Below are 27,005 nucleotides of genomic sequence, written 5' to 3'. Positions count from 1 at the left end.
TCACTTGAAAAGTGGGTGTCTTCAAGCAAAAGGTGCTCTGTCCTGAGTTGTTTAACACATCTAGATGTAAATACATATATATATTAACACTAACTATATATATATATATATATATATATATATATATATATATATATATATATATATATATATATATATATATATATATATGTATATATATATATATATATATATATATATGTATATGTATATATATATATATATATATATATATATATATATGTATATATATATATATATATATATATATGTATATATATATATATATATATGTATATGTATATATATATATATATATATATATATATATATATATATATATATATGTATATATATATATATGTATATATATATATATGTATATATATATATATATATATATATGTATATATATATATATATATGTATATATATATATGTATATATATATATATATATATATATATGTATATATATATATATATGTATATATATATATATATATGTATATATATATATATATGTATATATATATGTATATATATATATATATATATATATATATGTATATATACATATATATATATATATACATATATATATATGTATATATATATATATATACATATATATATATATATACATATATATATATGTATATATATATATATGTATATATACATATATATATATATACATATATATATATATATATATATATATATATATATATATATATATATATATATATATATATGTATATATATATATATGTATATATATATAAAAAACACACACACACATATAGCGTTGGATGACTGGTTTTTGCACATCCGCCTCACAGTTCTGAGGACTGGGGTTCAAATCCCCATATATTTATAAAACCCCAATTCCAATGAAGTTGGGATGTTGTGTTAAACATAAATAAAAACAGAATACAATGATTTGCAAATCATGTTCAACCTATATTTAATTGAATACACTACAAAGAAGATATTTATCAAACTGACAAACTTTATTGTTTTTAGCAAATAATCATTAACTTAGAATTTTATGGCTGCAACACGTTAAAAAAAGCTGGGACAGGGTGCAAAAAAGACTGAGAAAGTTGAGGAATCATCATCAAACACCTGTTTGGAACATTCCACAGGTGAACAGGCTAATTGGGAACAGGTGGGTGCCATCTTCTTCTTCTTTTCCTGTCGGCTTGTACCTTTAGGGGTCGCCACAGCGTGTCATCCTTTTCCATGTAAGCCTATCTCCTGCATCCTCCTCTCAAACACCAACTGCCCTCACGACATCCATCAACCTTCTCTTTGGTCTTCCGCGAGCTCTCTTGCCTGGCAGCTCCACCCTCATCATCCTTCTACCAATATACTCACTATTTCTCCTCTGGACGTGTCCAAACCATCAAAGTCTGCTCTCTCTAACTTTGTCTCCCAAAACATCGAAGCTCGGCTGTCCCTCTGATGAGCTCATTTCTAATTTTATCCAACCTGGTCACTCCGAGAGCGAACCTCAACATCTTTATTTCCGCCACCTCCAGCTCTGCTTCCTGTTGCCTCTTCAGTGCCACTGTCTCTAATCTGTACATCATGGCTGGCCTCACCACGGTTTTATAAACTTTGCCCTTCAACCTAGCAGAGACTCTTCTGTCACATAACACACCTGACACCTTCCTCCACCCGTTCCAACCTGCTTGGACCCGTTTCTTCACTTCCTGACCACACTCACCATTGTACTGGACGGTTGACCTCAAGTATTTAAAGTCTTCCACCCTTGCTATCTCTTCTCCCTGTAGCCTCACTCTTCCCCCACCACCCCTCTCATTCATCTCATTCATGCACATATATTCTGTCTTACTTCGGCTAATCAGAATCAGAATCATCTTTATTTGCCAAGTATGTCCAAAACACACAAGGAATTTGTCTCCGGTAGTTGGAGCCGCTCTAGTACAACAGACAGTCAATTTACAGAACACTTTGGAGACATAAAGACATTGACAAAAAACAATTGTGCAAAAAGATGCGGAGTCCTCTAGCACTTAGAGCAGTTCAAATGACTAATATTGCAATAGTCCGGTGCAATGACCATTGTGCAAAGGGCGCTGAGACTTCAAGGAGTGTATGCGGATTAAAGTGACGAGTAGTGCGATAATCTGGGACAATGTTGGTTGTGCAAATGTTACAGATACTCCTCAATCAGTGTGCAAATGGAGCAGATGCTACTCTGGCATGAGTGGCCAGTAAATGCAAATAGTGCAGCATGGCGAGACAACTACAGTGAGTGCACGAGTAATACATAATTGGCCCCACAGAAATGTGACTACGAACTCAAGTAAAAAAATTGCCATCTTATTGTAATGGAATTATAGGTTAGGTGTTTAAGAAGTTGATCGCAAGAGGGAAGAAGCTGTTGGAATGTCGACTAGTTCTAGTTTGCATTGATCGGTAGGGAAGGAGCTGGAAGAGCTGGTGACCAGGGTGCGGAGGGTCCGAGAGGATTTTGCACGCCCTTGTCTTAGTTCTGGCAGCGTGCAAGTCCTCAATGGTGGGTAGGGGGGTACCGACAATCCTTTCAGCAGTTTTGATTGTCCGTTGCAGTCGGAGTTTGTCCTTTTTTGTAGCAGCACCAAACCAGACTGTGATGGAAGAACACAGGACTGATTCGATGACCGCTGTGTAGAACTGTCTCAGCAGCTCCGGTGGCAGGCCGTGCTTTCTCAGAAGCCGCAGGAAGTACATCCTCTGCTGGGCCTTTTTGAGGACGGAGTTGATGTTGGTCTCCCACTTCAGGTCCTGAGAGATTGTAATTCCCAGGAACTTGAAGGTCTCGACGGTTGACACAAGGCAGCTGGACAACGTGAGGGGCAGCTGTGGCGAAGGATGCCTCCTGAAGTCCACGATCATCTCTACAGTCTTGAGCGTGTTCAGCTCCAGGTTGTGTCGGCCGCACCACAGCTCCAGCCGCTCCGCTTCCTGTCGATATGCAGACTCGTCACCGTCCTAGATGAGGCCGATGACAGTGGTGTCATCTGCAAACTTCAGGAGTTTGACAGTCGGGTTCGCTGAGGTGCAGTCGTTCGTGTAGAGAGAGAAGAGCAGCTGGAGAGAGGACACAACCTTGGGGCGCCCCAGTGCTGATGCTGCGTGTGGATGAGGTGGCCGCCCCCAGCCTGACCTGCTGTGTCCTGCCCGTCAGAAAGCTGTAAATCCACTGGCAGATGGCAGGTGAGACGCTGAGCTGGAGAAGCTTGGTTGAAAGGAGTTCAGGGATGATGGTGTTGAACGCTGAGCTGAAGTCCACGAACAGGATCCTTGCGTAGGTCCCTGCACTGTCGAGGTGTTCTAGGATGAAGTGCAGTCCCATGTTGACTGCATCATCCGCAGACCTGTTCGCTTGGTAGGCAAACTGCAGGGGGTCCAGCAGGGGACCTGTGACACTCTTGAGGTGGTCCAGCACGAGACGTTCAAAGGACTTCATGACCACAGATGTCAAAGAGACAGGCCTGTAGTCATTCAGACCAGAGATTGCAGGTTTCTTGGGGACTGGAATGATGGTGGAGCGTTTGAAACAGGATAGAACTTCGCACATTTCCGAAGATCTGTTGAAGATCTGAGTGAAGACTGGAGCGAGCTGGTCCGTGCAGACTTTGAGGCAGGATGGGGACACATGGTCCGGGCCTGTCGCTTTGTTAATCTTCTGTTGTTTGAAGATGCGTCTCACATCCTGTTCATGGATGGTTAACGCAGAAGTCAGAGGTGTGGTTGTGGTCGCGGGTGCGGCCGGGTGGGTGTGTGGTGTAAAACTGTCCTTTCCTAAGTCGTTGGCTAGTGTGCTATTGTTCTCAGCTTGGGGGGATCGTCGCTTGTAATTAGTCAGCGATTGGAATGCATGCCAGACTGATTTAGAGTCGTTTGCGCTAAACTGTTTTTCCAACTTTCCTGCATAGATCCTCTTTGCAATGTTAATTTCTTTAGTAAGCTTGTTTCTAGCTCGATTATACAGGGCCCTGTCCCCGCTCTGATATGCGTTCTCCTTAGCTTGGCGAAGCTGCTTAAGTTTAGCAGTGAACCACGGCTTGTTGTTGTTGAATGTGCGAAATGATTTTGTTGGTACGCAAACCTCTTCACAGAAACTGATATAGGATGTGACAGTGTCTGTATATTCATTCAGGCTGCCAGCTGAATTTTCAAAGACACTCCAGTCTGTGCAGTCTAAACAGCTTTGAAGTTCCATCTTGGCTTCATTGGTCCACTTTTTCACTGTTTTCACATTTAAGTTCTTGCCTGTACGTCGGTATTAAGTGAATTAAGCAGTGATCAGACGAGCCCAGGGCTGCACAAGGTATAGCACGGTATGCGTTTTTTACCGTAGTGTAGCAGTGGTCTAAAGTATTATTTTCCCTGGTAGGACAGTCGATGTGCTGCTTGTATTTAGGGAGTTCGTGGTTGAGTTTAGCTTTGTTAAAGTCCCCGAGAATAATGAGGGGTGAGTCCGCGTGTTTTTTTTCCAATTTCGTTGACTTGTTCGGCGAGCGTTAGCAATGCGGCGTTCGTGTTAGCTTGAGGCGTAATATAGACTCCAGCCAGTATGAACGATGCAAACTCACATGGTGAGTAGAATGGTTTACAGTTTAAGAATAGCGGCTCCAAATGCGGGCTGCAGTATGTGCTGAGCACCGTGACGTCCGAACACCATTTTTCGTTGATATGGAGGCATATCCCGCCGCCCTTTGATTTCCCCGATGATTGCATGTCGCGGTCCGCTCGATGAATGTTGAAGCTGGGAAGCATGACGGCGCCATCGGGTACAGCATCGCAAAGCCAGGTCTCTGTGAAGCACATGGCCGCGGAACGTCCGAAGTCTTTACTGGTCTTTCAGAGGATGAAGCTCGTCCATTTTGTTGGGTAGGGAACGTACATTCGCGAGGTGGATCGACAGGAACGCCAATCTGCGTCCTCTCTTGCGGAGTTTCACCTGAATGCCGGCTCGCTTCCCTCTGTGGCGCCGCTTCCGTCTCCATGCGCCGAAAACCGCGGACGCCGCTCCGGTGAGTAGCTCGGGGAAAGAACTCAGCGGATATTCGAAAGTTGGTGACAGAAAGTCCGGAGTAGCCTCCTTGATGGTTAGCAGGTCTCCCCTTGTGTAAGTGAGTCGTGTAAGGTCTCCAAAGACGGACGAAAAACACAAAGACAATACTAGAGTGCGCGTTACCGAGGCGACCACACTGGTAGGCGCCATCTTGGAATTTATCTTCATTCATTAATCTTCATTCCTCTGCTTTCCAGTGCATGCCTCCATCTTTCCAACTGTTCCTCCACCTGCTCCCTGCTTTCACTGCAGATCACAATGTCATCTGCAAACATCATGGTCCACGGGGATTCCAGTCTAACCTCATCTGTTAGCCTATCCATCACCACTGCAAACAGGAAGGGGCTCAGGGCTGATCCCTGATGCAGTCCCACCTCCACCTTAAATTCGTCTGTCACACCAACACCATACCTCACCACTGTTCTGCTCCCTTCTACCATGTCCTGTATTATTCTAACATACTTCTCTGCCACTCCAGACTGTCGCACGCAGTACCACAGCTCCTCTCTGGGTACTCTGTCATTCTCTAGATCTACAACGACACAATGTAGCTCCTTCTGACCTTCTCTGTACTTTTCTATCAACATATCCTCAAGGCAAATAATGCATCTGTGGTACTCTTTCTCGGCATGAAACCATAATGTTGCTCGCAAATATTCACTTCTGTCCTGAGTCTAGCCTCCACTACTCTTTCCCATAATGTCATTGTGTGGCTCATCAACTTTATTCCTCTATAGTTCCCACAGCTCTGCACATCACCCTTGTTCATAAAAATGGACACACTGTTCCTCCATTCGTCAGGCATCTTCTCACGTGCTAGAATTCTATTGAACAAGCTGGTCAAAAACTCCACAGCCACCTAGACGCTTCCATACCTCCACAGGAATGTCATCAGGACCAACTGCCTTTCCATTTTTCAACCTCTTTAATGCCTTTCTAGCTTCCCCCTTACTGATCATTGCCACTTCCTGGTCCACCACACTTGCCTCTTCTATTCTCCCTTCTCTCTCATTTTCCTCATTCATCAACTCCTCGAAGTATTCTTTCCATCTATCTCGCACCCTACTGGGACCAGTCAACATATTTCCATCTCTATCCTTAATCACCCTAACCTGCTGCACATCCTTCCCATCTCTATCCCTCTGTCTGGCCAACCTCTATAGATCATTTTCTCCTTTTTTAGTGCCAAACCTGGCATACATGTCATCATATGCCTCTTGTTTGGCCTTTGCCACCTCTACCTTTGCCCTGTGTCACATCTCAATGTATTCCTTTCGCCTCTCCTCGGTCCTCTCAGTTTCCCACTTCTTCTTAGCTAACCTTTTTTCTTGTATGATTTCCTGTACTGTGAGGTTCCACTACCAAGTCTCCTTCTCTCCTTTCCTGCCAGAAGATACACCAAGTACTCTCCAGCCTGCCTCTCTGATCACCTTGGCTGCAGTGGTCCAGTCTTCTGAAAGCTCCTCCTGTCCATCGAGAGCCTATCTTACCTCTTCCCGAAAAGCTGCACAACACTAGTCCTGTCTCAGCTTCCACCAGATGGTTCTCTGCTCTGCCTTTGTCTTCCTAATCTTCCTCCCCACCACCAGAGTCATCTTACACACCACCATCCTATGCTGTCTAGCCACACTTTCCCCTACCACTACCTTACAGTCGGTAACCTCCTTCAGATTACATCGTCTGCACAAGATGTAATCAAGATGTTGCTCAACGTACAATTGCAAGGAATTTAGGGATTTCATCATCATCATCCATAATATCATCAAAAGGTTCTGAGAAACTGGAGAAATCACTGCACGTAAGCGGCAAGGCCGAAAACCAACATTGAATGCCCGTGACATTCCATCCCTCAGGCGGCACTGCATCAAAAACCGACATCAATGTGTAAAGGATATCACCACATGGGCTCAAGAACATTTCAGAAAACCAATGTCACTAAATACAGTTCGGCGCTACATCCGTAAGTGCAACTTGAAACTCTACTATGCAAAGCAAAAGCCATTCATCAACAACACCCAGAAACGGCGCCGGCTTCTCTGGGCCTGAGCTCATCTAAGATGGACTGATGCAAAGTGGAAAAGTGTTCTGTGGTCTGACGAGTCCACATTTAAAATTGTTTTTGGAAATCGTGGACGTCGTGTCCTCCGGGCCAAAGAGGAAAAGAACCATCCGGACTGTTATGGAAGCAAAGTTCAAAAGCCAGCATCTGTGATGGTATGGGGCTGTGTTAGTACCAATGGCATGGGTAATTTACACATCTGTGAAGGCACCATTCATGCTGAAAGGTACCTACAGGTTTTGGAGAAACATGCTGCCATCCAAGCAACGTCTTTTTCATGGACACCCCTGCTTATTTCAGCAAGACAATGCCAAACCACATTCTGCACGTGTTAGTAGTAAAACCGTAGTAAAAGAGTGCAGTTACTAGACTGTCATGCCTGCAGTCCAGACCTGTCTCCCATTGAAAATGTGTGGCGCATTATGAAGCGTAAAATACGACAACGGAGACCCCGGACTGTTGAACAGTGGTAAACATCACCCAGATTTTTTGGAACGTGTTGTAGCCATAAAATTCCAAGTTAATGATTATTTGCTAAAAACAATAAAGTTTATCAGTTTGAACATTAAATATCTTGTCTTTGTGCTGTATTCAATTAAATACAGGTCGAACATGATTTATAAATCATTGTATTCTGTTTTTATTTATGTTTAAAACAACGTCCCAACTTCTTTGGAATTGGGGTTGTACTTGTGCAATGTATACTGTATCCATCCATTCATACATTTTTTGTTCAGCTTATCCTCACAAGGGTCGCGGGCATGCTGGAGCCCATCCCAGCTCAAATTATTCTCTAGCATTTTAGACAAAAGTTAAAACACCAATGACCTCTCGGGGGCATTCAAGGATTGGCCACTGACATAAGTTTAGGTCAAATCAACATTACAACCTGACAGAAATAATGGGTGCTAACTTACTGTAATAAAATTACTTTATTGCAATTAAATTACTTTAATAAATACTGTTAATGACATGCTTACTCTAACTTTCCATTTGACTTTGTTTTTTTTTTCCCCCCCACGCTGCGATGCTTGAACGCGCCATGCTCCTTGTGTACATTCTTCAGGTGCTCAATCAAATTTGTTGTGTTGACGCATTTAGATGACGTTCCTCAAGCATTGTTATTTTATAGTCAATTCTCGCAATGCATCATCGATTCAGAATCATTTACATTTTATTGCAATGCATCAAAGAATCAATTATATGTGCAACTCCTAGTCATCATACCTTATGTGTTTTTCTTTATTAAGGATTGGATTATTATTAATTATTTTTATTATTATTATTATTCCCACTAATGGAATTTTACACATATGATGGTATATTTTTGCTCTCATGCCTATTGGACAGTATTCTGCAAACTACAAATATGACTTGCACACCACAAATGTTCATCTGTCTGTCAGGAACAATATATCTTTGAACAAAGTTTTTTCTCCAAATGGTGTTTTTTAGGTGGGGCACATATCAAAAGAAGGGGGCACTCCAAAAAAGTGCATTATTAAAATACAATGCTTTTTTTCTAAACCCGTTTTGATTTGTCGAAATAAAACGTTACAGGGTAGAAGTGAAAAGGCTGTGATGTGTTTTTTTTCTCTCTCCTAAAAGTGATTTCCTCGTGCCCGACTACCTGAGCCAGGTGCAGGAGGAGGAAGAGGAGGTGCTGGGAGTCCAGTACGAATTGGAAGAATCCCAACATCACCCAGTCTATGCGGGCAGCACTTCCACATCCACTACAATTACCGCCTCGTCCTCCTCCTCCATCCAGATGCCGGTCATCTCCCAGGTCTCCTCCTCTACCCAGAATTGCGAGAGCTCACCTGGCTTCCTTTCACCTGATTCCATGAATCCCCTGGAAGCCTCCACCTCCTTCAAAATACATGCTGGTGGCGCTGCTGCCCTGGCAGAGGAGACCAAAATGGACAACAGAGAAGGAGGCAGTTCACCTGAGGTGTTTGATCAAGAACACCATCAGATGCAGAATATTCAAGCCAGGGAGTTGGCTTCCATGACAATTGAGTGATTCAAGTGTTCTTCTTGCCCGTAATGTGCTACTTTGTCGTCATACGTGGGAAAATCTGTGGAATATTGATGCCAAAAGAGGTTAAGTGGACATGTTCACATTTCAAAAAATGACTGACAGATTCATCAATCAAATTTTCTCAAGACTTTGGTTACCCTGGTAATGGGTTTTCCACCATAAGAGGAGTAATTTAAGGTCAAATGTTCTTTTGTTTTTTTTTCCATTAACAAGTAGTTGACGGTTTGAAACAGTTATTTATCCCATTTGACGTGAATGCACTACCACTGGAGGTACTGTATGTTAAATTCTAGCCTGGTTCTTTTGGAAAGTGCCTGAGAATAGACGAAGAGCACTTGAGTTTGCCAACAATATCAAATCAAGCCTTTGCAAACTGAGCTTTTTTAATTTCCTTTACAATCGTGTCAGTTTGTATGGACACACACTGGTCTGTCCTTTTACAACAGGCAAACAGTTAAATGTCAGTATTGTCTATTGCAATATCTATTTGTGTAGTTTCCTGTCTGAACGCAGTATATGCTGACTGTTGTGGAAGAATGTCAGGTCTGTGTATGTACATCTATTTTTAATAGAATGCACACAAAGTTAATTTACACATTTTAAATTTCAAGCAAAAGTTCCTCATGATTTTTCTGCAGGATGCTTTTTTCCTGATCTGCTATTTTTACAAGTGAACACTGTGGTCAAATATCAAGTCATCGAAAATATTGGTACTGGCAAATACTAAACAACATTTTCAGTCAATTACACAGTTGTGGTCAAAAGGTGTGGATTACCTCACATATACATCTGACATTGTTTGGAAAATGACAAGTAAAAGTAAACTTTGAAGGTGATCGTATGACCTTATTGTCTGCCAAATCTATTATGGTTAGACAGATCAAGTGGGTAATCATGAGAAGACAAAGGAAAACCCTCCAGTGTAGTGCTCTGTTTTGCTTCTTCGTTCACGTCACTGCTTTAAAAACAGAAAAAAGAAAGGCATACCAAAGTTAAGAAGCATAATTCTATATGCTCTGTACAACAATAAGCAATGTGAATCACAAACGTGAAAAGTGACCTAGCAAAATTAACACGAAACCCGAAATTTCATTGACTGCCAAAACCTTTGGCCACGACTGTGGAAGGTGATTCCTTTCAATTTGCAAGATTTTCAAAACGATTCAGTGTTTGAACTCTGAAACAAATGCAATCAAATGCTGATGTAGCATTTAATGCTGGTTAGAGTCCAGCCCGTATAATTTGATAATGTAATTTATTTTTACACTTTTACATTGTAATCTTTCTCCACATCTGGTTATATCCTCTTTTCAATCACTTCTCCACATGTGAACTTGTTTTCCATTACTATTACTATTCCTAAATGCAATAGCAACATATTTGGTGTCACAAAAAGAGCAATGAACAGCTGGATCATATAAATGTTTGTGATCTTTATTTGTAAAGTGACTAGTTGCATAACAGTCATGCAATGGATGTTGCATGACTGCTGGAAGTTTGTTACAAGGTGACTCGTTTCCAAAATGTTATCCCTGCGCGATGATACCAAAGCACACGTTGTGCTGGCTTTCCCATGGCCACTTTTTCAAGCAGAACAGAGCAAAGCAGAGCTGCTTGATTTTATGTGACAAGATTACTTGATAAATGTTTGGTCGTATTCCTGTATTTTTTGTGATTTTACAATGAAACCTCTGTGTGCAACTCAGTTTCGAGACATTGCTGATAAGACATCAGAGACATTAATGACTTGCATTGTACGTAATATCCACGAGTTGAATGCTACTGACTGACTAGCTAACTATGTATCTGACTTCTGTAGATGATGCAGCTGCCACTTTAGGTTCAAATAAGAGGATGTAAACATTTTTTTTTCAACAAGAGTTGATTGTAGAGATGAGCATTGTGCGATTTTGTAGCTGTTTCAATTATTCAAATTCACTGAGTGCTGTCTTGAGATGAGTTTATGTCACACAGTGCCATTGTGTCAGCCACCTTTTCAAAGTTGTGCCATTTGACTTTTTGTCGGACTAAGAGCAAGCTCCCCTACTCCAGGACCAAATGTTCTCTTCTCTCATTGGAGGATTTGCCTTGGCAATCAGTACTTGCACATAAAAGAAAGTGATAATCATGATAAGCGGTCCATGCAGTTTATTAAAGGGGTTTTGCTGTTTTGTCCTTAAAGAAACTGTACAACATTGTGCATCCATGAGGCTAGCCTTAGTAAATGGACCTATTAACTCTCGTTGCACACTATCAAACATTTTTACAACTTTTTCTCCATGTGTCCATCATATGCTTTTCACTTGTTGTGTCTGTGATGTCTGTTTTTAAACTTTGTTTTTAAATATATATGTATACATGAAATGAAAATGCTGCTGAAAAGTGCCCCAACTATTTTTGTGAACTAATATGTGTGCAATACATGGACAGATGTTGTTTTGAAAGTTACAATTCTGTTCCCGGAATGCTGAATTATAGATGTATTTAAAAAAAAAAAAAAAAAAAAAGAATGTATCATTTATTTTTTTGAAAAAGCACCCATTTGATCTGTGAAACAACGTGTTGGTTCTGTTCTGCTCTGTGTTCCTCTCTGAAGTTGCATGTTTATGCTATGTAAAGTTGAGAGCATGTCATGTTTAGTTGCTGGTGTGTTCTGTCAAGTCTTAATATGTTGATCTTACAGCCTAGTTTTGGATCTGTTGCTGGAGCATGACCTTTATTTCCTGTGTATTAAGCCCTTTTTTGTGCAATGTTTTAATATTATCTTGATTATTATACGAGATATGCCTTTACAGTGTACACTTGGTGTTGTATACCAGTTTTCTACCAGTCTAGGCTTTATTTAAAAGTTGTCTTCATAATGGCATATATATAAATGTGTATTTATAGGTGAATTTTATACCATGGTCACTGTTTGATGGCATCTTTCTTGTTAAATGTGAATAGTTTCAGTTGGGGTAATCTTCATTCTGTGACTGTCCCAGTGTGTGTATATTAAATATTAATATGCTGTATATACGTAAATAGTATGTTGCATATTCCTTATATTGTAGGTTACTTGATTACAACCTACTTTCAGACAAATGTATTTTTTGTCTTTGATACTGTACTTAGTTTTGAGAAACTGCCTAGAACATCCCTGTTAGTGATATAAACTGCACATTAGGGAGAACTGATGTTGTGGTGTGTCTGAGTTTGTTTTACAGCTGGCTCTTAAAAACTGACAATACCACTCTGTATTTTAGAGGTTTGTGGTTGTACTGATTCTGAATTTGTTAGTGTTCTGGCTCTGTCGTCCTGTTATTAAAATGGGTGTTTTTGTTAATGCATAACATGCAAATAAAAAGACAACTAATACCATGTGTGGGGTTGTTTCTGCTCTTTTCGGTAGGGAACAGAGTTTTTGGTGTGGTAGTGCATTTAAATGCAGATAAGAAGAAGGATTTGGTCTCAATAACAGCATACAGCATATGTCTCTTAGCAAAAGATGGTGCAGAAAAAAATAGGTCTACATAAAAGGTGACAGGCAGTTCAGAGATTGAGGAGAATCATTTTTACCAAAATGAATAAATAGTTGGGTGGAACATTTAAGAAATTTACGAGAGGCTTTCTCAGCCTGCCTCTTTGAGATCACCTAAACAAAGCTCACTATAAATTCTACTTTATTCGCAGGATTAAACTTGTCATGACGTGGCCCCCTGCTTCTAATGGAACCTTTAGAAGACATGAAAATTAAATAAGTAAATATTGCTGCTTTAAGCCAACATTTGTGTCATCGATAACTGCTGTACAAGAATGTTTAGTTTAAAAGGGTATGCATTTCATATTCACATTTTATATTTCTCAAAAATTCTCTCCCATTGAGCATTATAAATGTTATTTATTTGGACCTCACTTGTTGATTGATCCTTTTGACAAAATAAAACTGGACGAGATCCTAAATTTCCTGACTCTATCTAAAAAAAACATCTTTGGTGGCATACGAATGGCAAACATGCAAAGTTTATCTGTTGACAGAATACAGGTGTATAAGTATGACACAATGATTTAGCACTTATTTTAGCCTCCTCTGCTTGATCCTTGTTGTGTAACACTTGGCTCATCCCTTGCTACTTGTAAAGTTTTTTTCAATAATTTTTTCCCTGCAATAGGTGTTCGCAGATGTGTTTACGACTGGTTTATATTTTGGGCTATGTGTGGACGTGCATGGGCAGGAGGAGAAAGTGGGTGTGGTTTAGATCAAATGGCAGTTAGCCAGCATACTGATAATGCAATGGTGAGTTGCTCAGCCAGGAAAAATACAACAGTGCATGACAAATGCACGTCATACAGTCTCAATCAATAGAAAGGTTGGAGTCAATGGAATATTCCACAAATCAAACATTTGCCAGATTCATTCTTATTGCATCCACATAAAATAACATTAAGACATTCATTAAGAAATTCTGTACCCTGGTAATGTTACACGGCCATTTTTGCACTACTACTAAAAGGCAATTCAGTTGTTCTATTTGTTTCCAACAATTGAGAAACAGCAATGACAGTCATCTGAAAAGTATTAGGCATCCTGATTTCTCTCTGCCCAGCAGTAGCTCGATTGTTCCAACTACCTGCTGACAGGAGCAAGAAGAAAAACATTTCAACTCTCTACAGAGATGTGTCAATTTTTTTCCCCCTACCTCTACAGATCACGATATTATCCTGTCAGTCTACTATTGGAAAACTCTAATCTTTGCCAGACAGAACATTGAGCCTTCATTCCAACGTAAATTCCTTTGAATCATGCCATGTAGCACATCGCCTTGGGTGGAGGAAGGAAGAAGAAAACATGAGAGCAAGTAGCACCACTTTTATCATACACTGCTGTATCACCCTGCATTTATGTTTATTTTCAACCATTATTGGGTGAGAACCATTACGCCAACTGTTAAATGACCCCATAAACTTCAGTCTGAAGCTACACAACTGAATTTCTCTAGCCAACCAGTGAAGAAAATACCGTACAATGTCTATCAGCACAACACATTTTGAGTTTTGAATAACATGAGGGGCAGTCAAAAAGTAATGAGCCCATTTTAAATTAATCTACTAAGAATAGAAACATTTTTCAGAAATTTGCATGGTTTGTAGTATACTTGTTTTGCATTCATTCATTCATTTTCTGTACCACTTATCCTCACAAGGGGCGCAGTCGTGCTGGAGCCCATCCCGTTTAAGCGTGTCCTTTTCCTGTCAGCCGTTTTGGAAATGACATCATTTTTATATGCTGCCAGAAGCAGAGGGCTGTCATTGAATTTCTTGCTTTCTTGCTCAACGTTTGCAAAAGTTCGCAATAATGTGTATGGAGAAACTACAATAGGCTACAGCACAGTCAAAAAGTGGGTGTCCAGGATCAAAGGTGAAGAGCAAGCGCTTGCTTTGAATGACCTCTGTGACATGCAAAGGAGTGGACAAACATCACCTCTCCCCCATCCTCACCCGATTTGATACCATTAAATCATCACCTTTTCGGACCTTTAAAAGAAGGAGTTAGGGGTCAGTACATGTGTGTTGACGAACACGTTAAGCAAGCTGCATACATGCCCTTGTTCATCAATGGACAGTCAATGTTGAGAAAAACAGAGATTAGATTGAAAATGCAATGAAATTCCCACTTTTAGGGCTTTATTTTTATGTGTATATTGCATTTCTATTGCAATAATTAAAGTTAGAGTAAAATTGGGCTCAGTACTATTTGACTGCCTCTCGTATTTGCCCTCTCATGCAAAACCAAATATGTCAGCCTGCTATAAAAAAAAAATAAAAAATAAAAAATACATATATATATATATATATATATAGCTTCTGCACAAACCTCTACGGGTCTGGCCCTTCCAAATTTAAAGTTTCTTCTTTTGTTGATTTGCATGTATGATGGGGGGTTTGTACACACTGTTAGATATTCCTGGAAAGTCAACAGTTATTTTCCACATACCTTACAGTAAAATAAACACGTTAATACTTAAAGGTCCCTTAGTTTAGCTATTTAGACCGCCATAGCGTGGCCAAAACGTTCCTGATGGTAATTCCTACTTCTAAAGTGAGTCAAACGCAACACTTTGGAGTTCAAGCTAAAAGTTCTGGAAAAAAATGCCTCAATAGTCAAAGTAATATACTTCATTGTATGTGACGCCATGCAAGCGTGTCAGCAACTCTCATGAGACTTCATTTCAGTGAGCATATGAAGGATTAACTACACGTTTTTTTTTGGTGATACCCCCACAGAAGGGTGTCACTAATGGAAAAAGAGGAAAAAATATCATAAACAGAGAAATGGAATTTGAATTTGTTGAGACGTAGAAAGGGAATGTTCTGGCTGCCCAGTTAAAAATAAGCAAAACAAGCCGTACTGAGCGTAAGATACAGATGCAGAACGTAGCCCCATCAGCCCCCTAGCATCATTCTATGACCTCACACGGATGTTTGGAAAACTATTAAATTGTCCGCATTGTCCCCCAGCCTACATTAACAATAAGCCAAGCCAAACTAAAACATGATGTGTAATTTTTATTGGTTAAGACCTGGCAGTGTGTTAACAATTTCTACCACCTTAAATGTCAGAATTGCAGTGACAGAAATATCAAACAATATGCAAAACTTCAGATCCTTAACTAAAGTCATGCTTTATTTATAGAAGAGTTCTTATTTTTCCTCTGATTGTCCAGATGGTTCCCTCTGCCATTTAAAACATTTTCACTATTTAAATCAATGTGTTTGCAATTACATCATTACTGTTATTTTGGCAACACACCTCCCATTATTTATGGGTCACATCATTTCTTTATACCATAATCTAGCCAGGAATAGAGCTTTCCATCATTTATATTGCCAGCAGAACCGAATGTAACACATCCAAAATTCCATTCAACCCATTGTTGTTCACATTGTGTGTTAGGCTTGCTTCATTTTTGTTTTTTAAGATAAACAATTGATGTATGAAATTTGGATTAGGTGGTTGGTTGGTTAGTCTGCCAGTGTAGTCCAGACTGATGTGAGGATATAAACAACTATCAAGCTGAATTAAATCATCAATCATAGTAAAGGTACACTGGTGGTCACTCTTCTATAACTTTAGCCTCAATATCAAGCGTAGGATAATGCATTGTTATGTGGTAGGTCATCAGTACTAACCTGTGCTTTCGAACCAGATGGTGGTGGTTTAAGTGTCACTGCGGATGAAATGTAAAAATGGCAAGTAGTTGTTGGAGAGATGCTCGTCTGCTTTCTGGCTTCTGTTGAGGTGTCCTTGTGGAACGAAATGTCCCCAACCCCCCAGCTCAAGAGATGCAGCCTAACCTAATGATAGTAGTAAGTGCCTCTCACCCGAGGTCAGCTGGGTGGGTTCCAGTTACAGTGGGTACGGAAAATATTCAGACCCCCTTAAATTATTCACTCTTTGTTTTATTGAAGCCATTTGCTAAAATCATTTAAGTTCGTTTTTTCCTCATTAATGTACACACAGCACCCCATATTGACAGAAAAAAACAGAATTGTTGAAATCCTTGCAGATTCATTAAAAAAGAAAAACTGAAATATAACACAGCCGTAAGTATTCAGACTCATATTTAACTCGGGTGCTGTCCATTTCTTCTGATCATCCTTGAGATGGGTTTACACCTGCATTGGAGTCCAGTTGTGTTTGATTATACTAATTGGATTTGATTAGGAAAGCCACACACCTGTCTATATAAGACCTTACAGCTCACAGTGCATGTCAGAGCAAATGAGAATCATGAGGTCAAAGGAACTGCCTGAAGAGCTCAGAGACAGAATTGTGGCAAGGCACAGATCTGGCCAAGGTTACAAAAGATTTCTGCTGCACTTAAGGTTCGTAAGAGCACAGTGGCCTCCATAATCCTTAAATAGAAGACATTTGGGACGACCAGAACCCTTTCTAGAGCTGGCCGTCCGGACAAACTGAGCAATCGGGGGAGAAGAGCCTTGGTGAGTGAGGTAAAGAAGAACCCAAACAGCTAAAATGGCTTCAGAACAACTCCGTGACTGTTATTAAATGGGCCAGCCAGAGCCCTGACTTAAACACAATTGAGCCTCTCTGGAGAGACCTGGAAATGGCTGTCCACCAATATTCACCATCCAACCTGACAGAACTGGAGAGGATCTGCAAGGAGGAATGCCAGAGGATCGCCAAATCCAGGTGTCAAAAACTTGTTGCATCATTCCCAAAAAGACTCATGACTGTATTAGCTCAAAAGGGTGCTTCTACTAAATACTGAGGCAAAGGGTCTGAATACTTATGGCTGTGTGATATTTCAGTTTTTCGTTTTTAAGAAATCTGCAAACATTTCAACAATTACGCTTCTTTCTGTCAATATGGGGTGCTGTGTGTACATTATCCATCCATTTCCCTCCGCTTATCCGAGGTCGGGTCACTGGGGCAGCACCCTCAGCAGGGAAGCCCAGACTTCCGTCTCCCCAGTCACTTCCTCCAGCTCTTCCGAGGGGATCCCGAGGCGTTCCCAGGCCAGCCGAGAGACATAGTCTCTCCAGTGTGTCCTGGGTCGTCTCCGGCGTCTCCTGCCGGTGGGACGTGTACGGAACATCCAAGGTCGGGTCGGGGGGGTGGTAGCTTTATTAAGGACGCCCAGACTTCCCTCTCCCCAGGTCCCAGGCCAGCCGAAAGCGGCCCTACTCTGAGCCCCTCCCGGATGACCAAGATACTCACCCTATCTCAAAGGGAGAGCCCAGACACCCTGCGGAGGAAACTCATTTCGGCCGCTTGTATCCGGGATCTTGATCTTTCGGTCACGACCCACAGCTTGGGTAGGAACGTAGATCGACCGGTAAATCGAGAGCTTCGCTTTTCGGCTTAGCTCCTTCTTCACCACATCGCACCGATATAAAGTCCGCATCACTGCAGACACTGCACTGATCCGCCTGTCGATCTCCCGTTCCATTCTTCCCTCACTCGTAAACCAAACCCCAAGATATTTGAATTCCTCCACTTAGGGCAGGATCTCATCCCCGACCTGGAGAGGGCACTCCACCATTTTCCGACTGAGGACCATGGTCTCAGATTTGGAGGTGCTGATTCTCATCCCAGCCGCTTCACACTCTGCTGCAAACTGCTCCTCTGAGAGTTGGAGATCACGGCTTGATGAACCCAACAGAACCACATCAATATACTGAGGCCACCCCCTCTATGCCTCGGCTGTGCAGATAAATTCTGTCCATAAAAGTCTTTGGAGCCGTGCTTTGTCTGGTCCCTCACCTAGGACCTGTTTGTCATGGGTGACCCTGCCAGGGGCATAAAGCCCCAGAAAACTTAGCTCCTAGGATCATTGGGACACACAAACCCCTACACCATGATAAGGTGACGGCTCAAGGAGGGGGTGTGTACATTAATGAGGGGGAAAAAATAAATTAAATGATTTAGGCAAATAGCTGCAATATAACAAAGAGTGAACAATTTAAGGGAGTCTGAATAATTTCCGTACTCACTGTACCTGTTTCCCAAATGAGGACAAGCTGATAGTGTGTGTGTGTGTGTGTGTGGGGGGGGTTTGGGGGGGGGAGCATGGATGTAAGGGGGGGGGGGGGGGGGGTCATGGCTGTAAGAATACTTAATTTCTCATCATGGTCCTAAAATTGCATCTATTTTTTTCAATTTTGAGAAATAAGTCATTCGTCCTGTGGAGACATTAATGTATCACAGGGCCTTGTTCACAAGTGAGGGTAAAATGGATTGTGTGATCGTCTGACAGATCGACGTAGCATCCACAGCAATGCAGAAAGATGAAAGATGGACTGGAGAAAGACGGGTGCCCAAATACAGTTGCATACCACGCCACTGAGCAACAACTAAGCCTTGCTTGAGTGTTAATCATTGCAGGTGCATGCTATCACTCTGGCAATGCTTGGACAGGCTTTTGCAGAAAAAAGGGTTGCATTATAAGATTTACCGAGAAATAGGCAGAGAAACCCGATGAAGCCACTTCATACTAACACATTTTGGGATTATCGATATCCAACAGTGTTGCCAACTCCTAGTCAACAAAGTAGCTATTGGCTCTTCTTAAAGTCGCATGAAGTTGTAAGATGAGATCATATCCTCATTTGCATAATTGATTACAATGGACGCTGTAGGAGAGAGGAATAATGTCATGGGAGAAATAAAAAGTGAGTTTAAAAAAGCTGAGTATGATTACAACTGCAATTGAACTTTCTTCGCGATTTAGCAAAGAAGTCGCCAAGCTGACAACATTGATATCCAGAAGTTAACCATAAGGCTAAAAAGTATAACAAACCGTGTTTCTAACAAGTGCTCTTTTAAAACGTCCACCAATTCAATGACAAATCCACAAACCACCAAGCCAGTGTTGATGCTTTTTGCTTGCAAGAAGCTCTATAGGACCATGGTAAAAGACTGATGAAAAATAAAAGATTGAATGCAGTAACAATGATGACTTTTTAGTGGTCGAAAATAAGGTTACATAAGCGACCTGGAAAACCTGTAGGCAATGGCATCGAGCTGTGTGCTTTCAAACAATCTTCTCATTATACTCCAGTCTCATTAAGTGTGCTGGCCACCCAAACCTTTCCACAGACAATGCATCCAAACACGCAAAATTGCGTCATAACTTTGTGTTATTAATATTGCATCCAAATATTTGTTGCTGTCCAATGAAAATCCCACACTTTATAAGGATTTTTACTTTTTAACATTATTTATTCTCTACATTGTCCTGCATGTAGACTACTGATATTAGCATGCAGCAAAAAAATAAAACATGTTTTATAATTCCGTTGCATAACAAGTTTCTCCATTTAAATTTCTGTACTTTAGGTTGTTTTTTTGGGTTTCTCAGGTGAGCATACTTTGTTTAAGCATAAACCAGTAAATAATTATGTTAGAGGGTCTCCCATTTAGCACCAACCTCTACCTGCCTGCTCTTCATCGCTGTCCATATTCATGCATATCAATTTTCATATCCTGTACTGTGAATGTGTTACAAACGTTTTGGAAGCGCGTGCATGTGCTTCTGGATGTGCCGTTAACAAATGCCGTTAACATTTTAATAAAAAATGTTTTTATAATAACATGTTCACACGGTTAGCCGTTTCAAATTAAATAATTGTGCCCACCGACTGGTTAGAGCGTCTGCCTCACAGTTCTGAGGACCGGGGTTCGATCCCCGGCCCTGCCTGTGTGGAGTTTACATTTTCTCCCTGTGCCTGCGTGGGTTTTCTCCGGGCACTCCGGTTTCCTCCCACATCCCAAAAACATGCATGGTAGGTTAATTGAAGACTCTAAATTGTTCGTAGATGTGAATCTGAGTGTGAATGGTTGTTTGTTTGTATGTGCCCTGCGATTGCCTGGCAACCAGTTCACGGCGTACCCCGCCTTCTGCCCGATGATAGCTGGAATAGGCTACAGCACGCCCGCGACCCTAGTGAGGAGAAGCGGCTCAGAAAATGGATGGATGGATGGATGCCTATTGTATTTGCTGTCTGCGTGAGTAACATTTTCTTCTTGCTTCTCACATCTGGAAGCGCAAACGGAGAATTAAGATGTGAATCATTAAAAAAGAATAAGATGAAGAAAACGTGACTGACAGCAAAGATGTTAGATGCATATTTTGCAGTGCTACAAAACATGGCGGAAAGCAACCTAGATGATGGTGACATTTTTTCAACCAAAATAAGTACTAAGGCAAAGGACTGCAGGTGGAAAATGAGTGTCATTCAGTCACACGCATTATTTATTGTATTGCGTCCATTGTGTGGTTTGTGAGCAAATTCTACCATTACTCTAACATTAACATGAGATGTGTGGAATCCATTGTTGAATAGTCTTTACTCAATACAATTACTATCACTGTCTTCTGCATGCATGAAAATTAATTTGGTTGTCACTGTTTAAAATTTCTAATGTGCAAAAAGTGCTGAGGACTGCTGTTTTTTAAAATATCTTATGGTAGTTTTAAATTATATTTTTTCTTTATTGATAATTTTGCTCAGTTTGATCATGATATGAAATGTTTATACTGTGTCATGCCTTTTTTCCATGTTTATACACACACACACACAGTAGTGCCTTGATATTTGAGTGACCCGACCTAAGAGTTTTTTGAGATACTCTATGAGCCATCGATTAGCCGAGTTTTAATATTTTTAAGGAGGAGACCCCGGGGACGACCCAGGACACGCTGGAGAGACTACGTCCTTCGGCTGGCCTGGGAACGCCTCGGGATCCCCCCGGAAGAGCTGGATGAAGTGGCTGGGGAGAGGGAAGTCTGGGCGTCCCTGCTAAAGCTACTGCCCCCGCGACCCGACCCGGATAAGCGGTAGAAAATGGATGGATGGATGGATTAATATTGACCTGAGGCCCCCACACCACCAACACCACGCAACGAGACGACAACAGCCACCTCACCGTGAAGACAGGGCCCCCATCCGCGAACCGGGGGGGTGTTGGGGGACCTGGAAGGCGGGACCAAAAGGGACTCCTGGGCGGGCTTGAGCAGGCTGACGTGAAATGCAGGGTGGACGTGCTTCGAGCTTGGGAGCTTAAGCTTCATGGTGACAGGGTTGATGACCTTTGTGATGGGGAAGGGCCCAACAAACCTGGGAGTGAGCTTCTTGAACTCCACCCGGAGTAGAATATGCTGGGTGGAGACAGCCACACTCGTTGACCCACTTTGTAGTTCAGGGCCGGTGTCCTCCTATGGTCAGCTGCGGTTTTGTAGCACCATCCTTGGCGGAGCAGCATCTGGCGGGCTTGCTCCCAGGTCCTCTTGCAGCGTCTCACCAAGGTCAATGCAGGTGGAACTGTGGATTCTGGATTCTGGGGCTATGGCAGGAAACAGAGATGGTTGGTAACCATGCACAATGTGAAAAGGCGATAGACCAGTGGATGCAGTGGGGAGAGAGTTGTTAGAGAACTCGACCCAAACCAGTTTCTGAGACCAGGATTGTGGCTCCTCTGACATCGGAGCCCAGTCTCCAGGTCCTGGTTCAGCCTCTCGGTTTGTCCGTTGGTTTCAGGATGAAACCCAGATGACAGACTGACGGTAGCACCTATTAGACTGGAAAACCCCTTCCAAAATCGTGAAATTAATTGGGGGACCCTATCAGATACCACATTCTTGGGAAAACCATGCAACTTGCATACCTGGTTTGTCATCAGCTCGGCAGTGTCTTTAGCTGAGGGGAGTTACGGAAGTGCAATGAAGTGTGCCTCTTAGAGAACCTGTCAACAACTGTGAGAATGGTGGTATTTCCTTTAGAGGCCGGTAATCACGTCACAAAGTCTACGGAGATGTCTGACCAAGGACGTTGTGGTATTGGCAGGGGTCGCAATTCCCCGACATTGACGAGAGGGCTTGTTAGCAGCACATAACTGGCAAGCATTGACATAATTGATAACATCCCTCCTAACATTAGGCCACCAAAAGCGCTTTTCGACCACAGATTGCGTTTTGGCAATGCCTGGGTGACATACAGTCCGGTTTGTGTGAGCCCAGTGGATGACTCTTCCCCTTAAAGTCGGGACCACATGAAGCCTGTCTTCAGGGCAATCTTCAGGGCTAAGAGTGTTACTCAGAGCCTCGTTTACCACAGTTTCAATGTCCCAAACAACAGCAGAAATAAAACATGACTTGGGCAAAATAGTTTTCGGGTCGGACAAAAAATTCTTGTCGCAGAAAGTACGTGACAAAGCATCTGGCTTACCATTTTCAGAACCAGGTCGGTAGGATAACATGAAATTCAATCTTGAGAAAAATAGAGCCCATCTAGCCTGTCTAGCAATTAATCTTTTAGCAGATTTAAGATAATTGAGGTTTTTGTGAAAATGGAGTCTGTGCCCCCTCCAGCCAATGCCTCCACTCCACCAAAGCCACCCTGACCGCCAGTAGTTCACGGTCACCTATGTCATAATTTATCTCGGCTGGAGTCAGCTTTTTAGAGAGATAAGCACAAGGATGTAACTTACCATCCTAGAGACATTCCTGGGAGAGCACTGCTCCTATTCCGGCATCAGACGGATTGACTTCTACAACGAACTGCTGGTTGGGATCTGGCAAAGTGAGGATGGGAGCGGAGGTAAAGCTCGATTTCAGTTTCTGTAACGCTGACTGACAAACCGGGTTCCACACAAATGGTCTGTGTGGCGAGGTAAGATCATGCAAACACACTATAGAACAGGCTATAGAACTGAAATTTCTAATTAATTTTCTGTAAAAATTTGCGAACCCTAAGAACCTGTGTACATCCTTGCGTGACGTGGGGGTGGGCCAATTAATCATGTCATCGACCTTGCAAGGGTCCATTTTTACTTCACCTTGAGCCAGCACGGAACCCAGAAAAGAAACAGACGGCTTGTGGAACTCACATTTCTCAGCCTTGACATAAAGTTCATTCTGCAGTAACCGCTGCAACCAACACCGGACATGAATAATGTGAGTCTCCTCATCCGGGGAGTATATCAAAATATCGTCCAAATAGACAAAAACATACACATTCAACATGTCACGCAAGACATCATTGACAAGGTTTTGGAAAACAGCTGGAGCGCTAGTGAGTCCAAAAGGCATTACCAAATACTCATAATGTCCCGTTGGTGTGTTGAATGCTGTTTTTAATTCATCCCCCTCCCTTATCCTGACTAGATGATACGCATTTCTCAAGTCCAGTTTGGTGAAAACCTTGGCTCCCTCCAGGAACTCAAAGGCAGTGGAGATGAGAGGAAGAGGGTACCTGTTATCTCGTTGAGAACCCGGTAATCGATACAGGGTCGCAAAGTCTTGTCCTTCTTGTCCAGAAAGAAAAATCCTGCTCCCGCAGGGGATGAAGATAGGCGAATGATCCCGGCTGCCAGTGATTCTTCCACATACTCCTTCATAGCCTTGTGTTCCGGCCCTGAAAGAGAGAACAACCTCCCCTGTGGAGGTGTGGTTCCAGGCAGCAAGTCAACTGCACAATCATAAGGTCTGTGGGGTGGAAGGGATTTGGCCTAGGATGTGGAAAAACGTCTCTATTGTCATGGTAACAGGTGGGCACTTGAGATAAGTCAGTATCCCCCGATGGGGTCTTTGGAATTTCATTAGAAATGTATCCCTGAACATTATATGGAGGCTTGAAACAGTTCTGGGCGCAATTGCTGCCCCATGACATAACCTGCCCAGAGGACCAGTCAATGTGCGGGTTATGTATTTCAACCATCGGTTCCCTAAAATAAGGTCATAATTCATGGCGTCAAAAACATGAAAACTAATGCGTTCCGAGTGAGAATCAGGAAATGTCCATGTGAGTGTTTGGGTGCGGTGAGTGATCTTGCCCATAAAACTGCCGTCTGCAGCATAAGTGTTGTGGTGGCGCCTTACTTGAAAGGTTCTAAGGTGCATACGTCTAACGAGGGGGGAGTTGAGTAAATTTGCGTCATAACCAGAGTCAATCAATACAGAAGTATGAATCTCTTGATCAGGAGAGGATAGTGTTACTTCAGGAAGAACCCGGGTAGGGTCTTCCTTAATGAAATTTAGACTCACCGCTCCCGTACCCTTGGTACCGGGACTGGGAACTTTGATGTGACAGTTGCTCACGGAATGACCCAACTGCCCGCAGCAGAAACACCGCCCTTCCCTCAGCCGGCGTTGACGTTCCTCAGGGGAGAGAGGAAACCTGCCCAGTTGCATGGGTTCACCCGTGGTGACGCTAGCCAGTGGATTAAGACCGGCAACAAGGGATCTGCCTTGGTTTGGCTGGTCACCGAGGCTCATCCTCCAAGTGCGTGGTGACACATCCTTCCGCCGATCTCCGTCCAGCTCGCGATCCAAAAGCCTTTTGTCGATTTTTACGGCGAGAGCGATGAGAGTGTCCAAGTCGGTCGGCAGGTCTAGTGGGACCTTTGTCCCATAGTCCCATTGCTCCATAGTCTTTACGAAAGAAGCCCAAGAATGACATGCGGCGGAATTGCGGCTCCATTCAGCAGTAACCCACGCCTCCGCATGACCAGTCAGGTGGGAAATGACAAAATCAATCTTTGCCCGCTCGGTGGGGAAGGCAGCTGCCTGCAGCTCAAAGTGGAGTTCGCACTGAGTGATAAATGGCTTAATGTTCCCAGAATCTCCAGAGAACCTCTCCGGTCGAGAGAGCTGTGGGCAGACAGCAGCGGAGGTGGTAGGTGGCTGCATGGTGACTGCTTCACAAGGAAATGGTGGTACAGTGGCGGCATCGGTTGCTGTGCCAGCTGGTTCTTTCTTCTGAACAATATTTATTTGAACTTCAAACTGTGAGGCCACCTGTCTCATCATAGCGTCCTGATGCTCCGACAGTCCCTTTAGATGAAGGTGGAGGGCAGCAAGCTGCTCATCCTGCTTCGAGAGGCGTTGACCCTGGGCTTGAAGGGCTTTGCGCACCGGGTCTGAGTCTGCTGGGTCCATGTTATGGCCAGTTTGTTCTGTCATGAACGGAACAGAGGACAGGACCCAAAATGCAAGACTCCAATACAGATGGACAGTTTAAAAAAAAGAGAGGTTTAATATACGAGCAGAGGTCGGTACACAGGCAGGCAATCCGAAAAGGCAACAGTATCCAAAAAACGTGAGGCAAAGAGGCAAGGTAAAAAATCAGAACAGGGTCTAGTCTTACTACGAGTCGGTGACGTGGAAACAAGGAATGCTGGAACGTGACAGCAAGGTACAACGAACTGGCGACCAGACAGAATGAGGACAGACAGGGATATCGTGGACGAAAACCTTCTCCATAGTGCTCAGGACCTCAGACTGGGCCGAAGGTTCGCCTTCAAGAAAGACAATGACCCTAAGCGGACAGCTAAAATAACAAAGGAGTGGCTTCAGAACAACTCCGTGACTGTTTTTGAATGGCCCAGCCAGAGCCCTGACTTAAAGCCAATTAAGCATCTTTGGAAAGACCTGAAAATGGCTGCCCACCAACGTTCACCATACAAACTGACAGAACTGGAGAGGATCTGCAAGGAGGAATGGCAGGTGATCCCCAAATCCAGGTGTGAAAAACTTGTTGCATCATTCCCAAAATGACTTATGGCTGTATTAGCTCAAAAGGGTGCTTCTACTAAATACTGAGCAAAGGCTCTGAATACTTATGGCTGTGTGATATTTCAGTTTTTTTCATAAAACTGCAAAAATTTCAACAAAGTTTTTTTCTGTCAATATTGGGTGCTGTGTGTACATTAATGTGGAAAAAATGTACTTAAATGATTTTAGCAATTGGCTGCAATATAAAAAAGAATGACAATTTTAAGGGGGTCTGAATACTTTCCGTACCCACCGTGTCTGTGTGTGTGTGTGTTTAGTAAAGAGAAATACGCCATACAGTTATATTTCTGTGTTTTGTGTTTACTGATACTAATTAAAAAAAACAACAAAATACTTTTGTTTTTCATTATTTGAAGTTAAAAAAATCAAATATCATCATGAAAGGACACGATACATTAAATCATTTGTGAATCTACCCAAGACAAAAAGGATTATATGCATGTATGTACAAAAACATTGACGTATGCATTTGGGCAGAAAATGGATTTGTACACAACCTGGGACAACTCTGTCCTCTCTAATGACTTGATGTAAAAATAAAGATAAAAATGTATTCAGTTCTATACATTTCCATATAGGTACAGAAAAGGCCAAATATATAGCTATATAGCTAAAGCTACCACCTTTTCATTAATATAAAAGCAGACTTTTCTATGAGTGGCTTTAGTGCCTCATACCTTAGTTTTTACAATATCATATAACCAGATGTTAGTAATTATTCTGTTGATTTACT

The 27,005-nt window shown here is 42.2% G+C and overlaps 1 protein-coding gene across 5 annotated transcripts in view; it reads left to right on the top strand.

Moving 5' to 3' along the window:
- Positions 1–12,545, top strand: part of zbtb44 (zinc finger and BTB domain containing 44) — a 37,430-nt gene extending 24,885 nt beyond the window's left edge. For 4 of the 5 annotated variants that reach the window (XM_061681229.1, XM_061681228.1, XM_061681226.1 and 1 more), the window contains exon 6: positions 8,762–12,545. In XM_061681229.1, coding sequence (XP_061537213.1) covers positions 8,762–9,176 — 415 coding nt within the window. In that variant the 3' untranslated portion in view covers positions 9,177–12,545. The remainder of the gene's footprint in view (positions 1–8,761) is intronic. The other variant, XM_061681230.1, reaches the window with a different exon arrangement.
- The last annotated feature ends 14,460 nt before the right edge of the window (positions 12,546–27,005 follow it).

Source organism: Phycodurus eques, chromosome 7 (genome assembly GCF_024500275.1).
Source record: "Phycodurus eques isolate BA_2022a chromosome 7, UOR_Pequ_1.1, whole genome shotgun sequence".
NCBI lineage: Eukaryota > Metazoa > Chordata > Actinopteri > Syngnathiformes > Syngnathidae > Phycodurus > Phycodurus eques.
This window is presented reverse-complemented; position numbering and strand designations above follow the sequence as displayed.